The sequence below is a fragment of the Leptosomus discolor genome, chromosome Z, assembly GCF_034619465.1.
Source record: "Leptosomus discolor isolate bLepDis1 chromosome Z, bLepDis1.hap2, whole genome shotgun sequence".
NCBI lineage: Eukaryota > Metazoa > Chordata > Aves > Leptosomiformes > Leptosomidae > Leptosomus > Leptosomus discolor.
The window spans coordinates 16,219,173-16,238,993 of NC_141419.1; the positions used below are offsets into that span (position 1 = coordinate 16,219,173).

The 19,821-nt window shown below is 41.9% G+C and overlaps 2 protein-coding genes across 4 annotated transcripts; one reads left to right on the forward strand and one right to left on the reverse strand.

The window, feature by feature from the left end:
* Positions 1–869: 869 nt before the first annotated feature.
* On the reverse strand, positions 870–2,649 carry AK6 (adenylate kinase 6). The gene is made up of 5 exons (XM_086479856.1): positions 2,622–2,649; positions 1,997–2,089; positions 1,599–1,657; positions 1,374–1,519; positions 870–1,230 (listed from the first exon to the last, which is right to left on the reverse strand). Exons 1-5 carry the CDS (start codon positions 2,647–2,649, stop codon positions 1,041–1,043), a joined length of 516 nt encoding a protein of 171 aa, XP_086335982.1. The 3' UTR covers positions 870–1,040.
* Positions 2,650–2,939: 290 nt separating this feature from the next.
* On the forward strand, positions 2,940–19,458 carry LOC104351607 (cell cycle checkpoint protein RAD17). 3 transcript variants are annotated; one of them, XM_086479138.1, is made up of 16 exons: positions 2,940–3,004; positions 4,397–4,675; positions 5,815–5,898; positions 6,636–6,792; positions 7,288–7,424; positions 8,530–8,582; positions 8,676–8,801; positions 8,889–8,958; positions 9,628–9,739; positions 12,085–12,279; positions 13,480–13,565; positions 14,149–14,295; positions 14,857–15,003; positions 15,768–15,888; positions 17,215–17,272; positions 18,629–19,458. In XM_086479138.1, the coding sequence occupies exons 1-16, from the start codon at positions 2,963–2,965 to the stop codon at positions 18,894–18,896; spliced, it is 2,082 nt and encodes a 693-aa protein (XP_086335264.1). In that variant the 5' UTR covers positions 2,940–2,962; the 3' UTR covers positions 18,897–19,458. The 3 variants fall into 3 exon arrangements, with proteins under 3 accessions (XP_086335264.1, XP_086335265.1, XP_086335266.1); XM_086479139.1 differs by having other exon boundaries at positions 6,681–6,792; XM_086479140.1 differs by lacking the exon at positions 15,768–15,888 and having other exon boundaries at positions 18,629–18,665.
* The last annotated feature ends 363 nt before the right edge of the window (positions 19,459–19,821 follow it).

Sequence of the window (19,821 nt, forward strand, 5' to 3'; positions counted from 1 at the left end):
AAAACCTTTATTAGCAATCACTTTCTACAGAAGCTTTTGCAAGGCTTTACAAGCCACCTCTTCATTGAAGGAAGGTTATTATTTCCACTTTGCACAGCCATACTCTCCTGGGACCCAGGCTCTAAAAGCCATTAGAACAGATGGCTGCCAGTATTTTAACCCAAGATGCCCATCTTCTAGACATAGTTTAGTGGGCATGGTGGTGTTAGGTTGATGGTTGGACTTGATGATCTTAGAGGTCTCTTCCAACACAATGATTCTATGTTCTGGATCACTGCAGGTTCATTATCTTCCCAAATGATACACTTCCTTGACAAACTTACAGCAATAAATATGTTGAATGATTGGGATGGGTGATGGAGAATACAGAGAGAAAAAGGAGAAAGAAAACCTATTGCTTAATATTTGACACCAGTGCAGACATAGCCGACATTTCCTCACACCGTAATTCCCAAAGTTCTGTGTAATCATTTAAAAATATCTCTTACCAAGTCTTCTCTTCCCTCCAAAATAAAGCATGCTCCTTAAACTATATCATACACCCCGCACTCTATGTTAGCATCCTATATTCAAGAATACAGTGCAGTATAGCAGGTTCTAGTCTAACAATTCAGAAACAGACTGACTCCTTCTCAGAACACTGTTTTATCCTCTAGAAATCAAAAGCTCCTCAACTGTCATCAGTCACCAGGATTTTAGAGTTTTCTTGGGAGTGGGAGGGGGGAAGATTTGGTTTTAATTGTAAGCTCCAAAAAATTCTCAATTATTGAACCCAATTCCTGCTACTACAGGCAACTGTGTCATTTTCATCCTTCCATTCACTGCTGAACTTTCACCTGTGTCAGTCCTGTGTGCCTCTCCCAGAGTGCTTCAGACACTGTTCCACAGCCTTACAACATGGCCATACTGAACCTTCTTCTAGTCCCCAACCATATCAACTTACAATAAAATTAATTTTAATTTATCATACAAGAATTATGAATGTCATTTATTAAGCCCTCCCAGGAAGAGATCCAGCAGGGTTACTTTTCCACCAAATGTCAATTGTTGTCCTTCATCCATTGCTCAATCCATTGCATAATCTGATCCAAATTTCTCTCTAGGTCTTCTGGAGTGTTGCTGGGTAACTGGTGTACAATTTCCTTTCTGTATGACAACATAGCTTCCTCATAGAGTGTCTGAAAAATTTCACACTGAATGTTGTCTTGCAGCTTTTTCCCTTTATAGCCCCTAGAAAACAAGAACAATCCCAAAAGACAGTGTTAGATATGCAGAGAACTATATTCTATAGAGAATCAGCAGTTTATCCCTAGAAAAATCACTGTTGAAGGCACCCAACAGTACTTTACTCCTTATTTACTCCACTGACATACCTGCTTTCAAGTCTGTCATACAGCAATGAATTTTCTGTACGAAGTACAAATACTATATGAAACCACCGTTCAGGGAAAAAATCACAGCCATGATAATCAACAATAACTCCACCCTCACTCATCTTATCTTCTAGCTCATCAATTACCTACAAAAGAAACAAAGACAGGCAAGTTTATCTGAAATTACAGAAAGTCAAAAACAGTAGGTTTTGAAGTTGGACTTACCCTGTCTTCATCCAAAACTGGACAACCATATTCCTCATCAAAACCTTCATACAGTTCTCCTGCAGCAAAAATAATTGGTGTAAGTTTGTGAAGTCACAATGGTTACTAAAATTACTTATATTGTTATTTCAGGAAGATGCAAACAAAAGACAGTGTTCAGAGCAAGGAGCACTTTGCCTACAAATCCATATAAGGATGAGTTTGGTATTTATTACTTAATACAAAGCATGCTACTGCTACGTAAATCCTTTTTTAACTCGTGCCACCAAAAATATTTCTATTAAAGGAAACTCATTGCCTTTTCATCTAACATATAATACATGCAATACAGGTACATAGTTATACAAAGCAAAAATATCTAATGGGCCTTGATGGACTACTTTGTTAACACGGCCTACCTTCTTTTGCCATGTCACCCACATTAATATAGGTCATTCCTGCTCTTGACGCAAGTTCTTTTCCGAGTGTGGTTTTCCCAACGCCCGGAGTACCTAAACACAAAACCCCACATAAAACAGTAAGAGAAGAGCATGAAAGTCCTCTTCAAGTAACCTTCCAAAGAGTCAAAAAGGAAGCTTTTGTCAGTCAGGGCTGGCAAGTTAGTATAAAAAAAAAAAAAGTGGGGGCAAAAAGCTGCATGACAAAGGAAAACAAGTAACGGCAACGCTTAGAGATTAAAAAGAAAAAACTACTAAGAACTGTTGCTTTGTGCAGAAGTGTTACTTTAACCAGGACGATGCAAAAGTAAACCTCGCTTCCTTTAAAAGCCCTAACTAATACGGAAAAGCCCCAGTTTTTCACGCGGAGCATCCCGGCACCGCCTCCGCAGGGACCCCACACCCCAGATCCCCCCGGGCTGCGAACAGGGCCGGGGCCGCCCCGCGCAGACCCAGCCCGAGCCCCGCCGCGCTCCGCGCCCGCTCCCCCCTCAGCCCAGCCGGGGCCAAGCGGCCCGGACACCACCGGCGTCCTGCCGCTTCGAGCCGGCCCCGGGCCCGGCCCGCTGCTACCACCGCGCCGCACCGGTGAGCAAAACGTTGGGCCGCCTCATGCCGCCGCGCCGCTCCACGCCGCCGCCGGCGGCCTCCGGTCGCCTAGGAGACACGTGCGCGGGAGCCTTCGCCGCCGCCGGCGCACGGCGATGGCGTCACCGGGCCGGCCTTTGGAGCTGGCGGGCGGGCAGCAGGCAGGCAGGCGCGCCGCGGGCAGCTAAGAGCCGGCGGTGTGGAAGGGCCCCTTGGGAGCTCGGCGGTCCGGCGTGAGGGGGCTCGGCCCGGCTGGGCTCGGCTCACGGGATCCCGCTGCTGCCCCGGGAGCGGGGTTCTTCCCTGGGGCCCGGCGGTCGGGTTCCGGGCGGGCTGAGGATGTCTGGAAGCTCCTCGGGAAGGCAGGCGGCGCCGGCGGAGGTAGGCCGCGTGGGGTTGGGTGGTGGTGGCGTGGGGGATAGGGGCTTGGTGTCCCTGGGTGGAAGGTCTGCCCTGCGGAAGCTCTGCAGCTTCTGGGGAGAGCCCGGCGGCTCCGATTGCCAGTATTTTTAGGCCCGAGAATTACTCCTTGGTCTCTGTGTTGGCAGTTCCTCTTCAGATGCGGCCTTTTTTCTTTTTTTTTTTTTTTTTTTTTTAAATTTTTTTTTCTTTTTTTCTTTTTTTTCCCCCTCTTGTCTGTAAGGTGTTTATTTTCTGACTTACTATTGCAATATGTTAAAAGGGAGTCCCCGGAGATGGTGGTATCTGCCCACTGGTAAATATGCAAATTCAACTAAAATTAGCTTTTGTCAGAGTAACATTAAAAGCAAACCGTGCAGAAAAAATTAATCTTTGCCATTTGCTAATGCCTCTTACTCTCAGATACTCTTTGGTCTGGTAGTGGTCTGGTGGCATTAATTTAAAAGGCATGTAAACTGTAGAATATTCCAAGACCTTTTTGGAAATGACATGGCTATTCTGTTACTCCTGTTTTCACAGAAGCGTGTTTTGGCATGTAGCCTGTTACAGTTCCTATGCTAAAAGGTTATTGTTTGATTGTTAGCAGTGGAAAGCCTGTGATGACTGGGGTATTACTTTGGGACTGTAGGAAGGCTGAAAAGTGGCTCTGGGGTGCAAGTTCATACACCTACCCTAGCAGTGCATTCCTCAAATCCAGAACTAAACACGGACACTGTTAGAAGTTTCATTCCTTGTCGCTGTCAGACAGACTTCTGATACATATGACAGTCTGATTCTAGATCAGTTCAAGCTTCCTCACACATCAGACAAAGAGTAGTACTTTATTTTATTGTGCTGCCTGGATGATTTTTCTCTGTTGCCTATTTCTAACTTTTAAACACAAATGGTTGCACTGTAAGTGTTTAAAAAAAAAAAAAAAAAAAAGCCACATACTGAAACCTATACAGAGACAACATGAACTTGACCTTAATGTAAAAATAGTGTAAATAAGCTTAAGCTATTTTTTAGGTCTTATCTCTGTTTTAGTTTTGCTTCTTCAGTTTGAATGTGTGTTTGCAGAATTGTCAACTTGTTCTGATTTGCCAGTTTGCTGCAAAATACTCTTATCACAATGTGTAAGGTGTAGCTTTTTGTTTTAATATTGAAGAAGCATGTAACTGACACATTCAAGAAGCATAAATGCCCGTGTTTGTTGCTAACTGGTAGTATGCCTTCTAACGCTAGTGATATTCTTTACATCTATGAGATACTCTTTTATACACTTGATGAAAATCTCCAGTTTGCTAGAGACAGCTATACCCCGTTAGGAGGGGAGCATGCTACATTAATAGCAAAATGTTTGTATTTTACCAGGTAACAGATTGGTTGGCACATTCATTTGATGACTTCTTTGGAAACACAAGTATTTCTTCTGGTGCCATTCCTGTGAAGCCACTAGAAGGCAACTCTGGAAGAAAGCGACAGCAGAAGAAGAAAGACCTGTCTTCTGTGCCAGAAAGTTGCAACCCCAAAGTTCTGCCTCGAAAAAGAGCAAAGTCGTCTTCAGTAGACCTGCCTTGTAACAAGCCCAGACAAAACTGGAGCCAATCTCATGATGAGCCGTGGGTAGATAGATACAAACCTGAGACTCAGGTGTGAGAGTTATTCCAAGTGTTATGTCGTAGTAATGTTATGGTGTAACATTATAGTGTAGTATGTTGTGCTTCTGTTCATAATTTGTATTGGTCAGGTTCTAAGCATATCCTGTTTTATTAGGGCCGTGAAGTACTGATTTGATTTATTTACTGCCCACAGTTAAGACTTTAATGGGCTGTTTATCTGTAGAAGATGCATTTTTCACCAGGCTTCCTGAGGAGATAAAGCTACTGATGTGATGTTGCTTCTTGTCCATTCGCTCTGAAGCTTTTGAACCCATTACTGAATTTCAGCCAGATCTGACAGCTGCAAGTACTAGGAAAATCCACAGCTAAAGAAGGGAGGGAGAGCTGAGTTAGTGCACTCGTTATGGGAAAGATAACAAAAATTATCTTGCATGTTACTGGACAGCAGTTAGCTGATCTGTTAGCATGTTCCGAGTACTTGGCTAGTTGCAATTTGCGCTATCTCTTGCTTGCTTGATGCATCTTAGGCATGACTTTGTGAGTGGGGGGGTACTGTGGTACCTTAGAGCTTCAAGGAGAAAGGACTCAGATCTGTAGTAAACATGTCTCCGCTGGTTCCCCTCATGGAACAGCTTTTTCAGAGTGTGTTTCAAAGCTATTAGCATGTGTGTTACCTGTCTCTTAGATTGAAGTGCTGGTTGTTGTAAGTAAGTTAGTGTAGTACTTGCATTTTATATTTACATATTAGCTCATCTCTGGGGAGAAATTGAGTTACAAGGCTAGAAGATGAGAAAGCTGCATGAGGTTTGCAGAAGTTACAAAAACCTATGTAATGTTAGAGTCAGTAGAGCCTGAAAAGTACCAGGTCCAGCACTAGCTATGAAGTATACTGACACAAGCAGGCAAGACTGTAATATTGTTACTTTGGGAGTAATAAATAATTGATTATTTCCCAACTGCAAGCAATAGAAAATAGATTGTTTGAGGAGACAGGCTGAAATAATTATCTTTAACTGTTGCACTTACTTCTATGTAGTATAAACATATGTAACTGGAATATACACATACATGTCTGTAAATATTTTAATCAGCATGTGTTTTGTTCTTCAATCTCATCATTTCAGTCTTAGAAACCAAGAGGTGTATATATGCGTTTTAATCTTGTTCTAGAATGACCTTGCTGTGCAAAAGAAGAAAATTGAAGAAGTTGAAACCTGGTTAAAAACGCACGTATTTCAGAGGCAGCCGAAGCAGGTAATCGTGCTAGAATTAGCAGCTAGAGATATAAACACATACAAATGAGCTGGATTCAATTTTATTTTCATTTCGGAGAGACCCCTATAAGGAGTGGTAATATATCTATTGCACTATAACAAATCTGTTAAGAACATAGATGAGAGCTTGTACATTTGTTTTGGGCTTGTGCTGCTAAAAGGTGGATTCTGATTTTATGCAGAAATACTATTTCCCAGGATCCAGTTAGTTCATACCTATTTGATGTGTGCTTGTAACTGCATTTTATCTCCCACAGATTAATTTCAAATGTCTTGGAAAATGTCCAGTTGCACTGACTTGCTGTAATAGGATGTTTTTAACCTCTGGATTGTTAAGAGGCATTCTTATACACATGCATCATTTACCAGTCTTGCCTAGTATGAGAGACACGATTCTCCAGTTCAGTATCTGTTATGTTGGTAGTCTGCATGGTGTGCAGTAGACTAAACAGATGCGTGAAAAACTGAGCACAAGGCTTTCAGAGTTCTGGTCTAGCTCTTTCTATCTGAATACTTAACAGATAAATTAATAAAACAAACTATTTAACTCTATAGTCAGGCCCAGTTTTTATTGGGAAAAGAGAATCATTACCAGAGAAGCTATAGAAGAAATTCAACCAAGATTCTCCTTAGCCAGTTTTCAGTCTTTATTTATCATGTTTGGCCTTTTTTTTTTTTTTTTTTTTTTTTTTTTTTTCCCCTCCCGCCCTGTGACAGGGTGGCTCTGTTTTACTGCTAACTGGCCCTCCTGGTTCTGGAAAGACTGCAACTATACGAATATTAGCAAAAGATCTTGGCATTCAGGTGCAAGAATGGACCAATCCAATATCTTTAGACTTCACAAAAGAAGACTTAAGAAATATGTTTGGCCGTGGTAAGTATTTTGTTTACTTCTTTTCTTTTTTTCTAAATTCCTTCCAGTTACTTTTGTGATTTTTTTGTATTCTGTATTTTTTTATTCTTTTGTGTCCATCACGTGAAGTCTGATCCACATCCATATAAGTCAGATCCTTAGTGTTAAGTAAGAATCATTCTTTTGCTTTTATCTTAAAAGGGGTTTAGTTTTTTTACAGTGTTTACTCCAAAATAATTTGCAGTTCAAATCAGTATAGAGAGCTATGTAATAGCCTGGATATCATTTGACCTAATTAAATAAAATTGGATAAATCTGTCTTTGTCTGGGTCCTCAATTGAATTCAGCCCTTTAAAAATTCTCTTGTATTTGTCATGTGCTTGCCAAAGGGCTTGGCTGCTGGTGTTCAATGGCTACTGTCAGAAAATAGCATGGGTTGGTATTAGTTCTTGTGGGTATTTGTATTCTACTTGGTGTAATATAGAATACATATTTTTAATTTTTTTTCATTTTCAGACTCAAATTTTCATATGTTTCCAAGTCAGGCCCAAGCCGCTCTCTTTCAAGATTTTCTATTAAGAGCAAATAAGTATAACAAACTTCAGATGCTTGGGGAGTCCTCAGAAAATGATAAAAAGTTTATTCTTGTTGAAGTAAGTGAAAACTTGTGAAGTCTTGTTTTGAGAACAATACCTTTATTATAATATTGACATGCTAACTAGCTTCAGCTGGTGGATTGGTGTTGCCAAAAGTTAGTCTACTTTACTGCAGATGACTTCTTTATTACGTTTTGAGTCTCTACAGCAGTCTAGAACAAACTTTAACCTGTAGTTAATATAAGCTAATCGTGAGGCAGAAATTAGAGACTGGTTTGTGCACAGAAGTTAAGAGTATCAAAAGGCAGATAAAAACAATATTGAAAGTCATACCCATGTTTCTGTATGATTAGCTTTCTGAATATATATGTGCATAAAGAGGAAAAGGGGAAAAAAAAAACCCACTGTTCTTGTTGCTTAAAGATGCAGGAGAGTGTAGAAGATATGTGAGAATTAACACAATTGGAAAGCATTTGAAATTAGCGTTCCCTGGTCTTATATGGGGTGTGTTATTTAGGGCAGAGATGTGAACTCTGAGGGTTTGTAGGCCCTAACAGAAGGTGCAGGAGAAGACTTTATTGGTACTTACTTATCCAGGAGTGTGTTTCAGTAGTGTTTTCTTTCTGAGCTTTTCATTTTTTCTGACAGGAATTTTGTAAGTTATGAAAGTCTGTAGTCTTTCAAGAAAAACAATAGATGAGACAAAAATTCTAGCTGAGTAATGTGATGTACTGTAGAATTTAGGAAGCATAGTTTTCTGTGACTTCTCTTTGTGATGTCACTTCCTTGTGTAGGTCCTCTCATATCTCAAGCAGTATACCCTGCCCTCTTCCTCTATGGAGGAAGTGACTATCCACTTCAGTAAAACTGTCTAGCAGGCAGTGTAATCACCCAAGGCTGTTTCTTGAGAAACAAGGACAGAAAGAAACTATTTATTTTTAGATATTTTTTATTCCATAATAAAAGACAGAAATACTATGCTTTGGATTTTTTTCTTTGTGGGTTTTTTTCCCCCCTGGTTATTTTCACTGTTACCCGCATTCAAATTTAGTTGAAAGAAAGGTAACTAGGAAGAAAAAATGTTTAGCAACATAACAGTCAGTCTGTGGGAGAGAAAATTTACATCTGAATGTAATGACAGCAGCTCATTTCTTTTGAATAGGACATACCTAACCAATTCTATCGAGACCCTAGCAGCCTACATGAAATTCTCAGGTCAGTTTCAGATAAGTTTTTAATGATTACCTTTAGCCACTTGCAGTAAACTGGGGTTTGATTCTTGCTGCACCTGCTTATTTTTCAATGTAGGAGATTTATTGGTACAAGTAGATGTCCCCTTATATTTATAATCTCGGATAACTTCAGTGGAGACAGCAACCAGAGGTCACTATTCCCAACAGAAATTCTAGAGGAGTTGTGTATATCCAATATTAGGTAAGACCTTTTATCTCATTAAACCTCCGTTGAAGTAAGCGAGAAATCAGAAGCTAATTCATTTTTTTTGTAAATGAAATTCAACAGTTTCAAGCCTGTTGCACCGACAAATATGATGAAAGTTCTTAATCGAATAGCTGCAACAGAAACTAGTGTGGTAAGTTGTCAAAACAGGTAACTTGTGCGCAGTGCTAGGGCCAAAGATTTCAGACTTTTCTATCTGAAATAGCTTATTTATGTTTGGTACGGCATTGTTTGAGCTTTCTTAGCAGAGGTCCACAACCCCAACACCCCCCCGCCCCCCCCCCCCCCCCCCCCCCCCAAAAAAAAAACCCAACCCACAACAAAACACCCCGAAGAAACTGGAAGGGTGGATGTCTTGCTCTTAAGATTAGTTCCACTTGCTCCTTGGTCTAAGCCTTCATCGGTATTTGTGAAAATTCTTCCGCCTATTGGAGGAACTATAGATATGAAACACATCATAGGGACAGAAATCATTTCCATTGTATCCAGCAAGGCCAGAAGAGGTCATGAACCTAAACCCTGTCTTATTTCCAAACTGTTCTGATTACAAACAAGTCTAATATTGAGTGACACCTTGCAAAGAGTTATGTGCGTTGTTCTCTTTAACGCTGCTGTGTAAAATGTGGCAGTGTGCTTAAATGGAGTAAATGTTTTAAAGTTAGCAGTATCCCACGATTTGAGCACATGATGCATGCTCATGTAGTCTGTGGTGTCTATCAGGTGGGTCCCCACAGCCAGAATAATACTCAAATAGTCCTTTTCCTACTTTTTCTCATTCCTTTGAGCCTTGCTTTCCTTGTAGAACAGAGACAAGAATTGCGGTCTTGATAGAACTTCTCTGGAGTTGCTTTGCAGAGGTTGTTCAGGTGACATAAGAAGTGCAATAAACAGTCTTCAGTTTTCTTCTGCGAAAGGTAAATACCTACGGTTTTGGTACGTGAATGACATTTTGACCACTTCTGCTGTAAAGGTATTCTGTTCACTGTTGCAGCACAGCTAGGTGAGCTATGCGAATATTTGACATGCAGCTCCGGAGCAGGAGCTAAAGGCACAAAGTTTTGGGTCTTCTTGGTTGCCTGTCTGTTTTCCCTCAAGCAGAAAACGTTCCATTTCGTGGCTGTTACAGGTAGTTTTAAAACTGAGTGACATCAGCTTGGTACGTGTTGATGTAATTGAATGAGACGCCCTCTTTTCTTCTTGGTGGCTTTGCTGTTGGTGTGTGTTTACTTTTCAAAGCTTTTATGAAGTGAAAGTGATGTTTTTCTTGCTTGATCCTTGCACTTGTCCAGGTCCATATCTGTACCCTTAAAGCAGTTCTGAAATAGTTCTGACTTTGTGTACGGCATTTCTGTAACGATTAATTTAGCTTTGGAGTTGCTGCCGCTGTTGGTGAATTGAAATGCTGTGAGGTGGCGTGACCTACTACGAAGTTATTGAGTGCATTGTAGAATAACTGAAGGTCGGTGTTTTAGTGGTCTTCAACGTGCTTGGCTGGACAAGGCTAAAATCAGACTTAGTCTGGGATGATTTTAAATGTTCCGACTTCGAAAGAAAACAGAAGACTTCCTGTCATGTCTCTTAGAAGCATTGGAAGTCAGCAATAGTGAAGAAACCGCTGTACGCGAGGTACCTAATCTGTTCTTTTTGAAAGCCCTCCTCTGGCACGCGCAGTTCATTCTAAGAGCCGTCAGATGGTGCCAGCATTTCTGTTCAACCTAGAAATAAGGCTGTGAATTCAAGAGTCGTCTTCTGCTGTGTGTCGTAAAGCTCGCAATGATCATGTTGCTTTTGCTCATTTTCTCTCCCATCCACCTTGCAAATAGAAAATCTGCTCCTGCAATACAGGGTTAAGTGTCGTTTCATGTCCTTGTTTGAAGGGGGAGTGTTGTAGTTTGAGTTTTAGAGTATGTCGGAGTTGATGGAGCTGTGTTAGTTAAATTTCCGGAGGGAGAGAGTAAAGTTGCTGGGTTTGACTTGCAGACCTGGAAGCTAAATTCTTCTGGTGTTGTCTTCTAGGATCGTAAGTGTTATGCTGTTCTGTGTTAATCAGAAAAATACAAAATTCCTCTCGGGAAGTCCATTTTGATGACAATGCCATTAAGTCAATAAATAGTAGGTTGGTGATACTGGAGAAAAGTTTACCAGAGCTCACTGCTGGATGCCAGGTAGCTGCTACCTACTCCAGGAAATCTAAAGAGTCTTAAAAATTACACCAGCTGGTCATTTTAAGAAAGTGCCTTGGGAATGTACAACCGTAAGAATTACAAAGAGAACTGGGGAGAAAAGGAAGGCATATGGCTGGACAGCTTCTGTCCCTGACCTCTCAGAATCGGGTATTCAAGTCATACCCCACTGAACATTCTCGTCTCGCATTTTCTCAAAGAGAGCGAGAAGAGCTGCCTTGGTTTTGACTAGAAATTTGTAAGTTGTTCGGGCATTTCAGTTAGGTAGATGATTGGCAGCCAGGGAGAGCTTGCAGATTTTGGAGTCACGTCCCCTCCTTGTAGATCGCCTGAGAAGGCAGTATCAGTTTTTACAAAAAATCGTTTATTTCCTCACTTGTGTAGAGGCGTAAACACAAGTGATACACCCACTTGTGGTAGTATTAGTGAGTAAAATGGATCCATGGTCATGGTGGGAGGAAAGAAAAAGAAATGCTTAAAGCTTGATAAGGAACGTACACCTGCCACTAACTGAAATTGGGTGGTGAAAATTTTTGTGTTTGAAATCAGAAAGGTTTTATTCCTTGGAGCTCAAAACACTGTGGAAATGAGCAGGCTATTGGAAGTATCACCTAGATGAAAGGGTGATTTTGCTGCCGTGAGGATGTTATACAGATAAATTGGGAAGTGAACAGAAGCTTGAAATGTAATTTCCCTGTATTTGCACTTGTACTTTATAAAGAAGAAATTTTTAGGAGAGGCAAGTTGGGGATGCGTTAGAACTCGAATGAATGGGAAGGATCCTAGCTCTTTTTTGAAAAACAGTCACTTGCTATTCAAGAAAGAACTCGGCACCTTAGCTGTGGCTTACGGGACGGAAGTGGAACGAAGCGTACTAGTTCAGGTGACTGGATTGTCTTCCTAAGAAATGAGCTGTCTCTTAGTGCCCCTGTTTATGTAGCCTTTGCTGTTCGTCATCATTTCTTTCTTTCTTTCTTTATTTTGTTTGCTCAGAACATTAGCAGCAGCAATAAAACAGAAGACTTGTTTTGTATTCATGTACTTTATCCTGATTGTATATTTGCTTTTATTGAGAGACTGCTCCTTGGAGAAGGAGTTTTGGTCAAGGAAGAAGAGGAGCTCCGTGCTAAAATGTGAAGAAGTAGCAGTCTCTCGAGTGAGAAGGAAAAGCAAATGTGATACTTCAGAAGAGCAGGAGATACAAGCTATTGGTGGCAAAGATGCTTCCATCTTTCTGTTCCATGCTCTGGGGAAAATAATTTACTGCAAAAGTAAGAAAACGAACTTATCGTTCCTTTCAATGGGCAAAGCGTGGCAGCTGCTAATAGCTAGATTTGCTCAAGTAAGGTTTAGGGTGACCTCTGATTTGCGTGTTTGGTCATTATTCCTGCTTTTATAGTGTTATGAAAAGTTTGTGGTAACTGCGGTTGCAGCTGTCTGTATCTGTTAGGTAAATGAACTTTTCATCAAGATGTACGTAATGAAATTAGACAACTCTAGTTGCGTTAGGTCCACGTACAGTCGTGCCCACAAAGCTAGGTAGATAGCCAGCACGTTTGCTGCTTTGTACAAAAGCAAATTTTGCTTTTGTGCAGATTTACACATTGTTGTACAGGTACCATCTGTGCTCGTCTGTGTTCCTAAAGGTTACAGAACAACCTGGGAGCCTCATAGCTACTGGCTCCCTTGTTTTTGTGTCTGCTGGCTTTTCCTCCCTACTCTTGATCTCAGCTCTTTTGTTTCCTGTTAATGGACAGATGCCCTCTCTGCTTTCTGACCTGAAAACCCCTTCCACTTCTCTGTCATCCCCTGTCTCCCTTTCCACCTCTCCGAGGTATTTTCCACCTTAATGCTACTGAAAGTTCTACTTTTTGTACACTGTAAATTTACAGAACCTATCTGCTCCCTCTGTGTGGTTACAGTGCTGGTTTTGTAACTTTTGTAAAGTATTAATTGGTAAGCATTTGGTACTTATTAAACTAGTACTGTCTGCACTCAGCTGAATCAGGCTCCGTAATGCCATTGGCTGTCCACATTTTGGAAATAATTCACAATATCAGTTCCCGAGTCAATTGAGGAGAAAGACCAAGATAAGGGCATATGAAAATAGTTTGATGAGATTTGTTGTATGAAGTGTAATGTGATGCAATCAATTATGTGTTATCGCCTCTGTGATCTTACATAGTAATGACTATGTAATTAAGTACTTAGGACTGCATCAAGAGCTTTCTGGGAAATGAAAATGGTGTAATCTAGTTGCTGGTAGAGTTGACAGTTGCTAAAAGTGATGCTCAAGATATGCAAAACCCACTATTCGGGCAGTTACACATCTCCGTCCTTGCTCCTCTAATTTCTATTCTGATTTTGAACATTTAATCAGAAATGTGTGTCTATTGGCTTTTTTGGTTATATGCAGAAATGTAACGACTCTTCTGATACCAAAAGACTAAAGATTGTAAAATCCTTTGTAGGAGAACCGGCGTCGGAGTCAGAATTCCTTCAGCTGCCCGCTCACTTATCAGAATACCGTCGAGACACCTTGCTTCTTCAGCCTGAGGTACATCTGCAATAGCTGTGGGATTCCAGGTTTGGTTTGAAAAAAACCCAGACAGGACGCCTAAGTGATTGATGCAAATTCTCCAGCACAGTGGTTTTGTCACTGCTCTTAAGGTAGGCGTGTTGGGTCTGTCTAAGTTCTGTCTAATAGAATAATTAATCTGGAAAAGCGCTCTGGAGGCTAGCTTTGGAGGTGGTTTAGGTTCCCAGGCTCTGGGTCTCGGGTCGAGTTTTGAGTATCTCCAAGGAGAGAGGTTCTCTCACCTCACTGACGGGCTTGTGGTGGAAGGTGGACGTTCCCTTGCTGCGGCCTGTGATTGTCACCTCTCATCCTTTGGCTGCGCATTGCCAAGAGGAGTCCGAGTTCACCTTTCTGTTACCACGCATTGAGAGAGTTGAAGACAGCAGTGGCTTCTGCCTCCCCATCGCCCCTGTTAGCCTTCTTGGAGAGGGAGCCAGCCTCCCTTTTGTATATAAGCGTCACTTCGTAGGTCACGTGTGCCAGCTCCCTAACCATCGGAACGTACCGCAGCTTTTATAGGACGCTTTTCCTGTGTAAAGCTTGTGCTTTTTTTTCCTCGTAGGGTATTGTGGAAAAATCGCATATGTCTGGAAGCGTGTTTAATTTATACCTTCACCAGAACTATGTAGACTTTTTTTCTGATATAGATGATGTAGTGAGAGCCAGTGAGTATTTGAGCACCGCTGATGTCCTTTGCAGCAACTGGAGTGTAAGTGCCACCTTTTATACGCACGTGCTTTGTTTTCGTAACGCTCTGACTCAGTATTTTTTCATTGATTTTCAAAAAATCAAGCGTTTTTTAATACCCCAAAACGTTGAGCTTTGAAATGTCTCTCTAAGCGTTTATGAATGGTAGGAAGCAATTTTCTTACGAGCCAGTAAGAATTAAGCTCTATCACTTCAAACTTGCAGCGTAGGTGACAGTGAGTTGCTAATGAATGCCGAAGTACATCCACTACACAAGAGATGCGGGTCCACCTCTTTGTCCAACTTCTGTCGGTATTTTATTGTAGTGGGTTACAGCGTTTGTAAAACATTCTACAAAGTGTTAAGTAGAACAAATTCGTGCTAAAATGTGTTGGAGCCTGTGTGCCCTTTCCCTGAAGTAATTGAGCCAGCTTTTTCATGCAGCTGCTCTGAGTAAAAGTCTCACGGTATTCTGAACGTGTTCTGGGCGTGTTGTGTCACTGCAGTTACAGACTGTTTTAGTTCAGGTGAGACATACTGTACAGAGAGCTGGAGTTCACCCAGTGCTCGATTTCTCTCTTAGACACGGCTTGAGACGGAAAAATACAGCGCGTCTGTGGCTACCCGAGGGGTGATACATTCAAATACGTCCAGAGCCTTTGCCCATCACCAAGGAGGGATGGGGTTCCGGCCTTTGCATAAACCCCAGTGGTTCTTTATCAATAAAAAGGTAAATGCTTGATCAATTTTTTTCCATGTTTTTTTGGTAAGGTGTGACGGTTTGAGTGGTATAGATGAGATTTGCTCCCAGTGCTAAACTTGTCAAATGTCCCGTTTTGGTATAAGCTACTTCTGAAAGCACTTGCTCAATCGAAGGGGTACACTGGTGTTATTCTTTTAATGGGAAAATAAACTGGAGGCCTCTGACAAAGTCTGATTCCTGTGTCCAAGTTGGCCTACTGCTGGGAGAGTCTTAATCCTAAGTTACCGGAGACACAATTACTGTTGAAATACTATAAAGTATTCCTAAAAGTAAGTTCAAGCTTTCGTGCGCTTTCAGTCACATTAAACTGTTGTGTAAGTTTGACAAATGACTGCTGTTATGTTTTATGTGTTTGTCAGAAGTCGCTTGTTCATGAGACACGAAAGCGCTCGGCCAGTTTTTACATTTGAGCTAATATTTCTCTTGCTGTAGCGGGCAAAAAAGATTGGCCTGGATGGGTGGGGAATTCAGGGATAAATATTTTCTGTAAATTTTAATGCCCAGCAAAAGGCAAAAGTGAAGGGATTTACGATTTTTAGGATCTGCATATGTTAACTCTGCTTAAGTGCTCATCTTTTTTCCTGGTCTCATCTTCAGTAGCTTGTGTGTAGTCATCCAGCAGACAAGAAGAAAGTCTCGTCTTGTCCAGTACAGAATAGCTACATCAATAATGGTGTACCAGGTTTTTCCCTTGTCTTTCTCCTCCCCCCCCTCCCCCCCAACCCTTACAGTATCAAGAAAATTGCCTGGCTGCAAAAGCTCTCTTTTCAAGCTTCTGCTTACCACCCGAGTGTCTTCAGACAGAGCTATTGCCCTATCTTGCTATGTTAGCAAATCCAATGAGAAACCAAGGTAAGATGGATGTAACTCCTGATCTTGGAATCTGCTTTGTAATTAAAGCATGCTGAAAAATGTTGTACACAAAATGTCAATACTGCCTGTGCTTCTGTCTCGGTAAAAGAAATGCTTGGAGTAGACGCATGTAGCTGATATCCACAAACGTTTCCAGTAACACAGCCAAAATTAAAGCCGTCCTGCAGGTTTGAAACAGCACCAAGAACATCTTTAAAACTAACGTAACTGAAAGAATTAAAGCCAGCGTCTCTCTTGGCAGAAAAGAGGCCTATACGATGCTTTGTTATTGTGGGAGATGGGGTCCTCGTGTTGGAGTTTTGGAATGATTTTTCCCTTCTTTAACTGCATAGGTTTCTGGTGTCTGTGTACTTTTGGATCTCGCCGTGTTGCCCTCGCACTCAGTCTCTTAAGGTCCTTGCACAGCCCTTCTGTCTGTCTTCCTGTCCTATACTAGCTTGTCTAACTGGGTGGCATCGGCAAACTTGCTCATCTCACTCTTCACCCCTTTTTTCATAGGGTTTCTTTTAAGAAGGTGCTGGCTAGCCCAGGTCCTAGCACAGATCTCTGCAGAACTGTATTGGCAACTTTTTCCCACTGCAGGAGTTAACTGTTACCTCATGCCCCTCTCCCCACTCCAAACCGATTATTTATCAAACTTTACTCATTAAGTTGTTCTCTTCGGCTGAGGGCTTCTTTTAAATGTACGCTAGAGGGTTTGGTGAGAAGACTTTTGGAAACCTAGCAGGCAATATTGGCTAGATCTTCCTTGCTTACCGATCCCTTTCCGGTAACATCAACAGACGTCAAAGGCTCGACAGAGCCTTTCTCAGATAAAGGAAGCATAATCCAAGTTTGCAGTGCTTTAAAAAGACGTGTAACCTGAGGTCATCCAATAGCCGACAGTTCATGTGGAAACATTTACTCTGTATGGTACCTGATACAAAAATGACTCTTTAGACAGCTGGGTCGCTTATGCTGTGTTAATTACTTCTAAGAAAAGGCTTCACGTCTTACCTGAGGCCTTGACATCAGGATGAATTCATTTTGTAGGCTATGGAATAATAACTCTGCATCATAAATACGCAGCTGATGAGCGTCAGGGAATTTTCTGTGCAGGCAATCTGTAAATACGTCACGGTAATGTGGTAAACAGTTTGAAAAAAAGAATACGTCCACGCGTGCGCCGTGTTTTTGGTATCCGAAATATTGCAAATGTGTACAAGGGTACTTGACCTAACTTAGGAATTATTTGTTTCCCAGTATGTTTAATTGTACGTGCCTTATGATCTACCCAATGTGAAACTGGTGATTCTTTGTTCGCAGCTCAGATTGCTTTTATCCAAGACATTGGGAGGCTACCGCTGAAAAGACATTTTGGGAGGTAAACTTGACTTCTCTCTTTTCTCAAAGAAAGTAAGACTTTCTCTCTTAACGCGTTGAGGAGAAGAACCCTTTCATAGAGAAGCATCTTCAACGTACATCAGTGACGTGACATCTTCCCTTGGCAAAGCGTGTCAGGGCATGCGACAAAGCTTCTCATACTGATCGCTGCGGTATTGCTGTCCCAGTTGAACTGTGAAATGGGTCCTGTAAGGTCAAGGCTCTGTTACCCAAGAATCACCCAGTTCCTCAACAGTTGTACGAAAAGCCATTTAGGTTGCTAGTCAGGAAGAAAGCGTCCCTAACGGTGCGTTTCTCTGCAGTCTCCCTCATCTAAGCCCAAATGTTTGTAACTTTACAACTTAATGGTACGCTTCCTTATGCCGTTAGTTTAGTCTGCAGCATACCTGTAAACATTGATAAGCATTTTGTATCTGCATTGGTAAGCTGGGTGTGTGTCACTTAGAGTTTTACCTGAGGGGTAGCTTTCTCCTGAAAACACAGTAATCTTTTTTCACTTGGTCACTATCTTGAAAAGGAAGTACACAGAAATGTAGGTATTTTAGTAAGCATTTGCTTCCTTCGGGAACCCTGGCTGAAAAGAATCGGTTTTGTGTTACTAAGCAGTCCTTGATAAAACTTCCATGCAGCTAGTTCACTGGAAAAAAAGAATATTTTAGTTCTTTTCCGTTATATTCCTCAATGGAATGGGGATGGTAAGAAAATGGGCATTGAGGAGGGTGCATGGTACTTGATCACCTGGCACTGGTGCCAGGACGAGGTTTTTTTGTCAGTAACTGCGTAAGTTTTTATTATTCCCATGTAAAGTGGGAAAAATAATAAACATTGGTGACAGACTGATACAGAGGTGCTAGAAAGACTGAGAAGTCCAAATAGTGAAAGAAATTTTCAAGTTAAATTGAAACTCGAAAGCAGCAGTGGGTACTGGGAAAGTGACGGAGCACAAACTTGATCTGGAATTTGGCTGTTGCTGTGCTTTGAGGCTGCGTAGGGTCGTCCTTTCCCCGAGAGGAACTCCTCTGTCTTCTGAAGGCCGTCAGCTAAGCTGTGCGGTGTTGAGTTCTGGGCCCAAGTATCTCCACCTGCAAGATGGGCGCAGAGCTGTAAAAACATGATCCTGAAGGTAGTGATGGAAGCACAGCATGTGTGCAGCTTGATTGATCACGCTAACTGTGATTGATGGAGGGTTTTACTGCCAGAAAATGCGAAAGCTGTTAAGCACCGGTGAAGAAGGGTGACCCGTGCGGCACCCGGGCAATCTTTTCTATGGCAGCTTCTGCCTGAGAGAGCAGCTGTTTTGTCGTGGTAACTTACTGTTGCAATGATAATTTTACAGGCTAAAGCTTGAAACACTTACTGATAAAGATCCTGGGGTACCAGACGTATTTGTGAGCTCTGAGGAGGACCGTGCCGACGTGCATGCTACGGAGACGGCTGCACAGACGGGGGAAGACAGCACGAAGGAGAATGAATCGGATGGGTTCCCTCTGTCTTCTAGCCAGTGCAGTGGAAGTGAACTGCCTTGCAGTCAGCCTCAGCCTGTTGCAGCTCAAGCAATCATGGAGGAAGACGAATTCAAAATAGAGGAATATGATAGTGACTGAGTACAAGAGAACATCGACCTCTGACTTGCCTGAACAGATGAATATGCCGCAGAGGCCTTTACTAAATAGAGCATGGTCTGCACAAAAGTACTGCTTTAGCTGCTTAGGTGGGCTCGGAGGCCAAGTCTAAACGTGCTGTGTCAGCATCGAGACAGCGCTCCTCAGCTTCCCCTTAACTTTGCAGGATCAGACCTGAGCTGGACACTAAATTACAAGCTATTCCCTGCCTCTCCTGAGCCATGAAATAACCTCTGACAATGAAAAGAGGGTAATAAATGGTGACTGAAATTAGTTTGAGAGAGACTGTAGGTAAGCAGTGTCACTCTAAGTTATTTCTTACACGTTTGGATTTACTTTGCAATTGTGCGGTGTGTTTCCTGAGTACGCATTTGATAAGTTGTTAGCCTTTGAAGGTTTTATTAAAATTCATGCCTTAAAAAGAAATTGCTGTGTGGAAGCTTGGCCCTTCTGAAAGAAGAGACCGCCGTGTTCATGTAAAAGCTTTGGTTACGCCGCACCGACGACGTAAATAAAACTGCCGCTGTGTTAATACTGTTTTGTACTCTGCCACAGATTTTTATGTGTTTACAGACTGAACATATGTACAAGAGATTACTTTGGATTCCTTTTTGAAAAGAGATTTCCGTAGCTTACGGAGAGGAAAATGTAACAGTCAAGCCTAAGTCCTTCCCGTCCTCTGTATTCTGTAGGAAGTTAACAGTGTAGTGTGCAGTTTTTCTCCTTAAATTGCAGTTGTGCTGGGGGAAAGAAGAATCCTGTGTTTGGTAACTGGCACGTGAGAAGTGTTGTCCGAATAGACTGCTCAGTGCTTCAGCATTTCTCTGTAACTGGGATTGGTCCGTGTGAGTCAACCTAACACGTTGCTGTGGTCAGTGATACCACAGGAATAAGAAAAACAATCAAA

What these genes read in the sequence shown, in the direction of transcription:
- AK6 (XM_086479856.1), bottom strand. Translation starts at nt 2,649, where the DNA reads ATGAGGCGGCCCAACGTTTTGCTCACCG. An exon ending in GCCCAACGTTTTGCTCACCG is followed by an intron (nt 2,090 to 2,621) that starts GTGCGGCGCGGT and finishes TTTTGTGTTTAG; the next exon opens with GTACTCCGGGCGTTGGGAAA. An exon ending in TATGACAGACTTGAAAGCAG is followed by an intron (nt 1,231 to 1,373) that starts GTATGTCAGTGG and finishes CTTGTTTTCTAG; the next exon opens with GGGCTATAAAGGGAAAAAGC.
- LOC104351607 (XM_086479138.1), top strand. Translation starts at nt 2,963, where the DNA reads ATGTCTGGAAGCTCCTCGGGAAGGCAGGCGGCGCCGGCGGAG. An exon ending in TCAGTTTTCTTCTGCGAAAG is followed by an intron (nt 9,740 to 12,084) that starts GTAAATACCTAC and finishes TTTTATTGAGAG; the next exon opens with ACTGCTCCTTGGAGAAGGAG. An exon ending in AAATCCAATGAGAAACCAAG is followed by an intron (nt 15,889 to 17,214) that starts GTAAGATGGATG and finishes CTTTGTTCGCAG; the next exon opens with CTCAGATTGCTTTTATCCAA.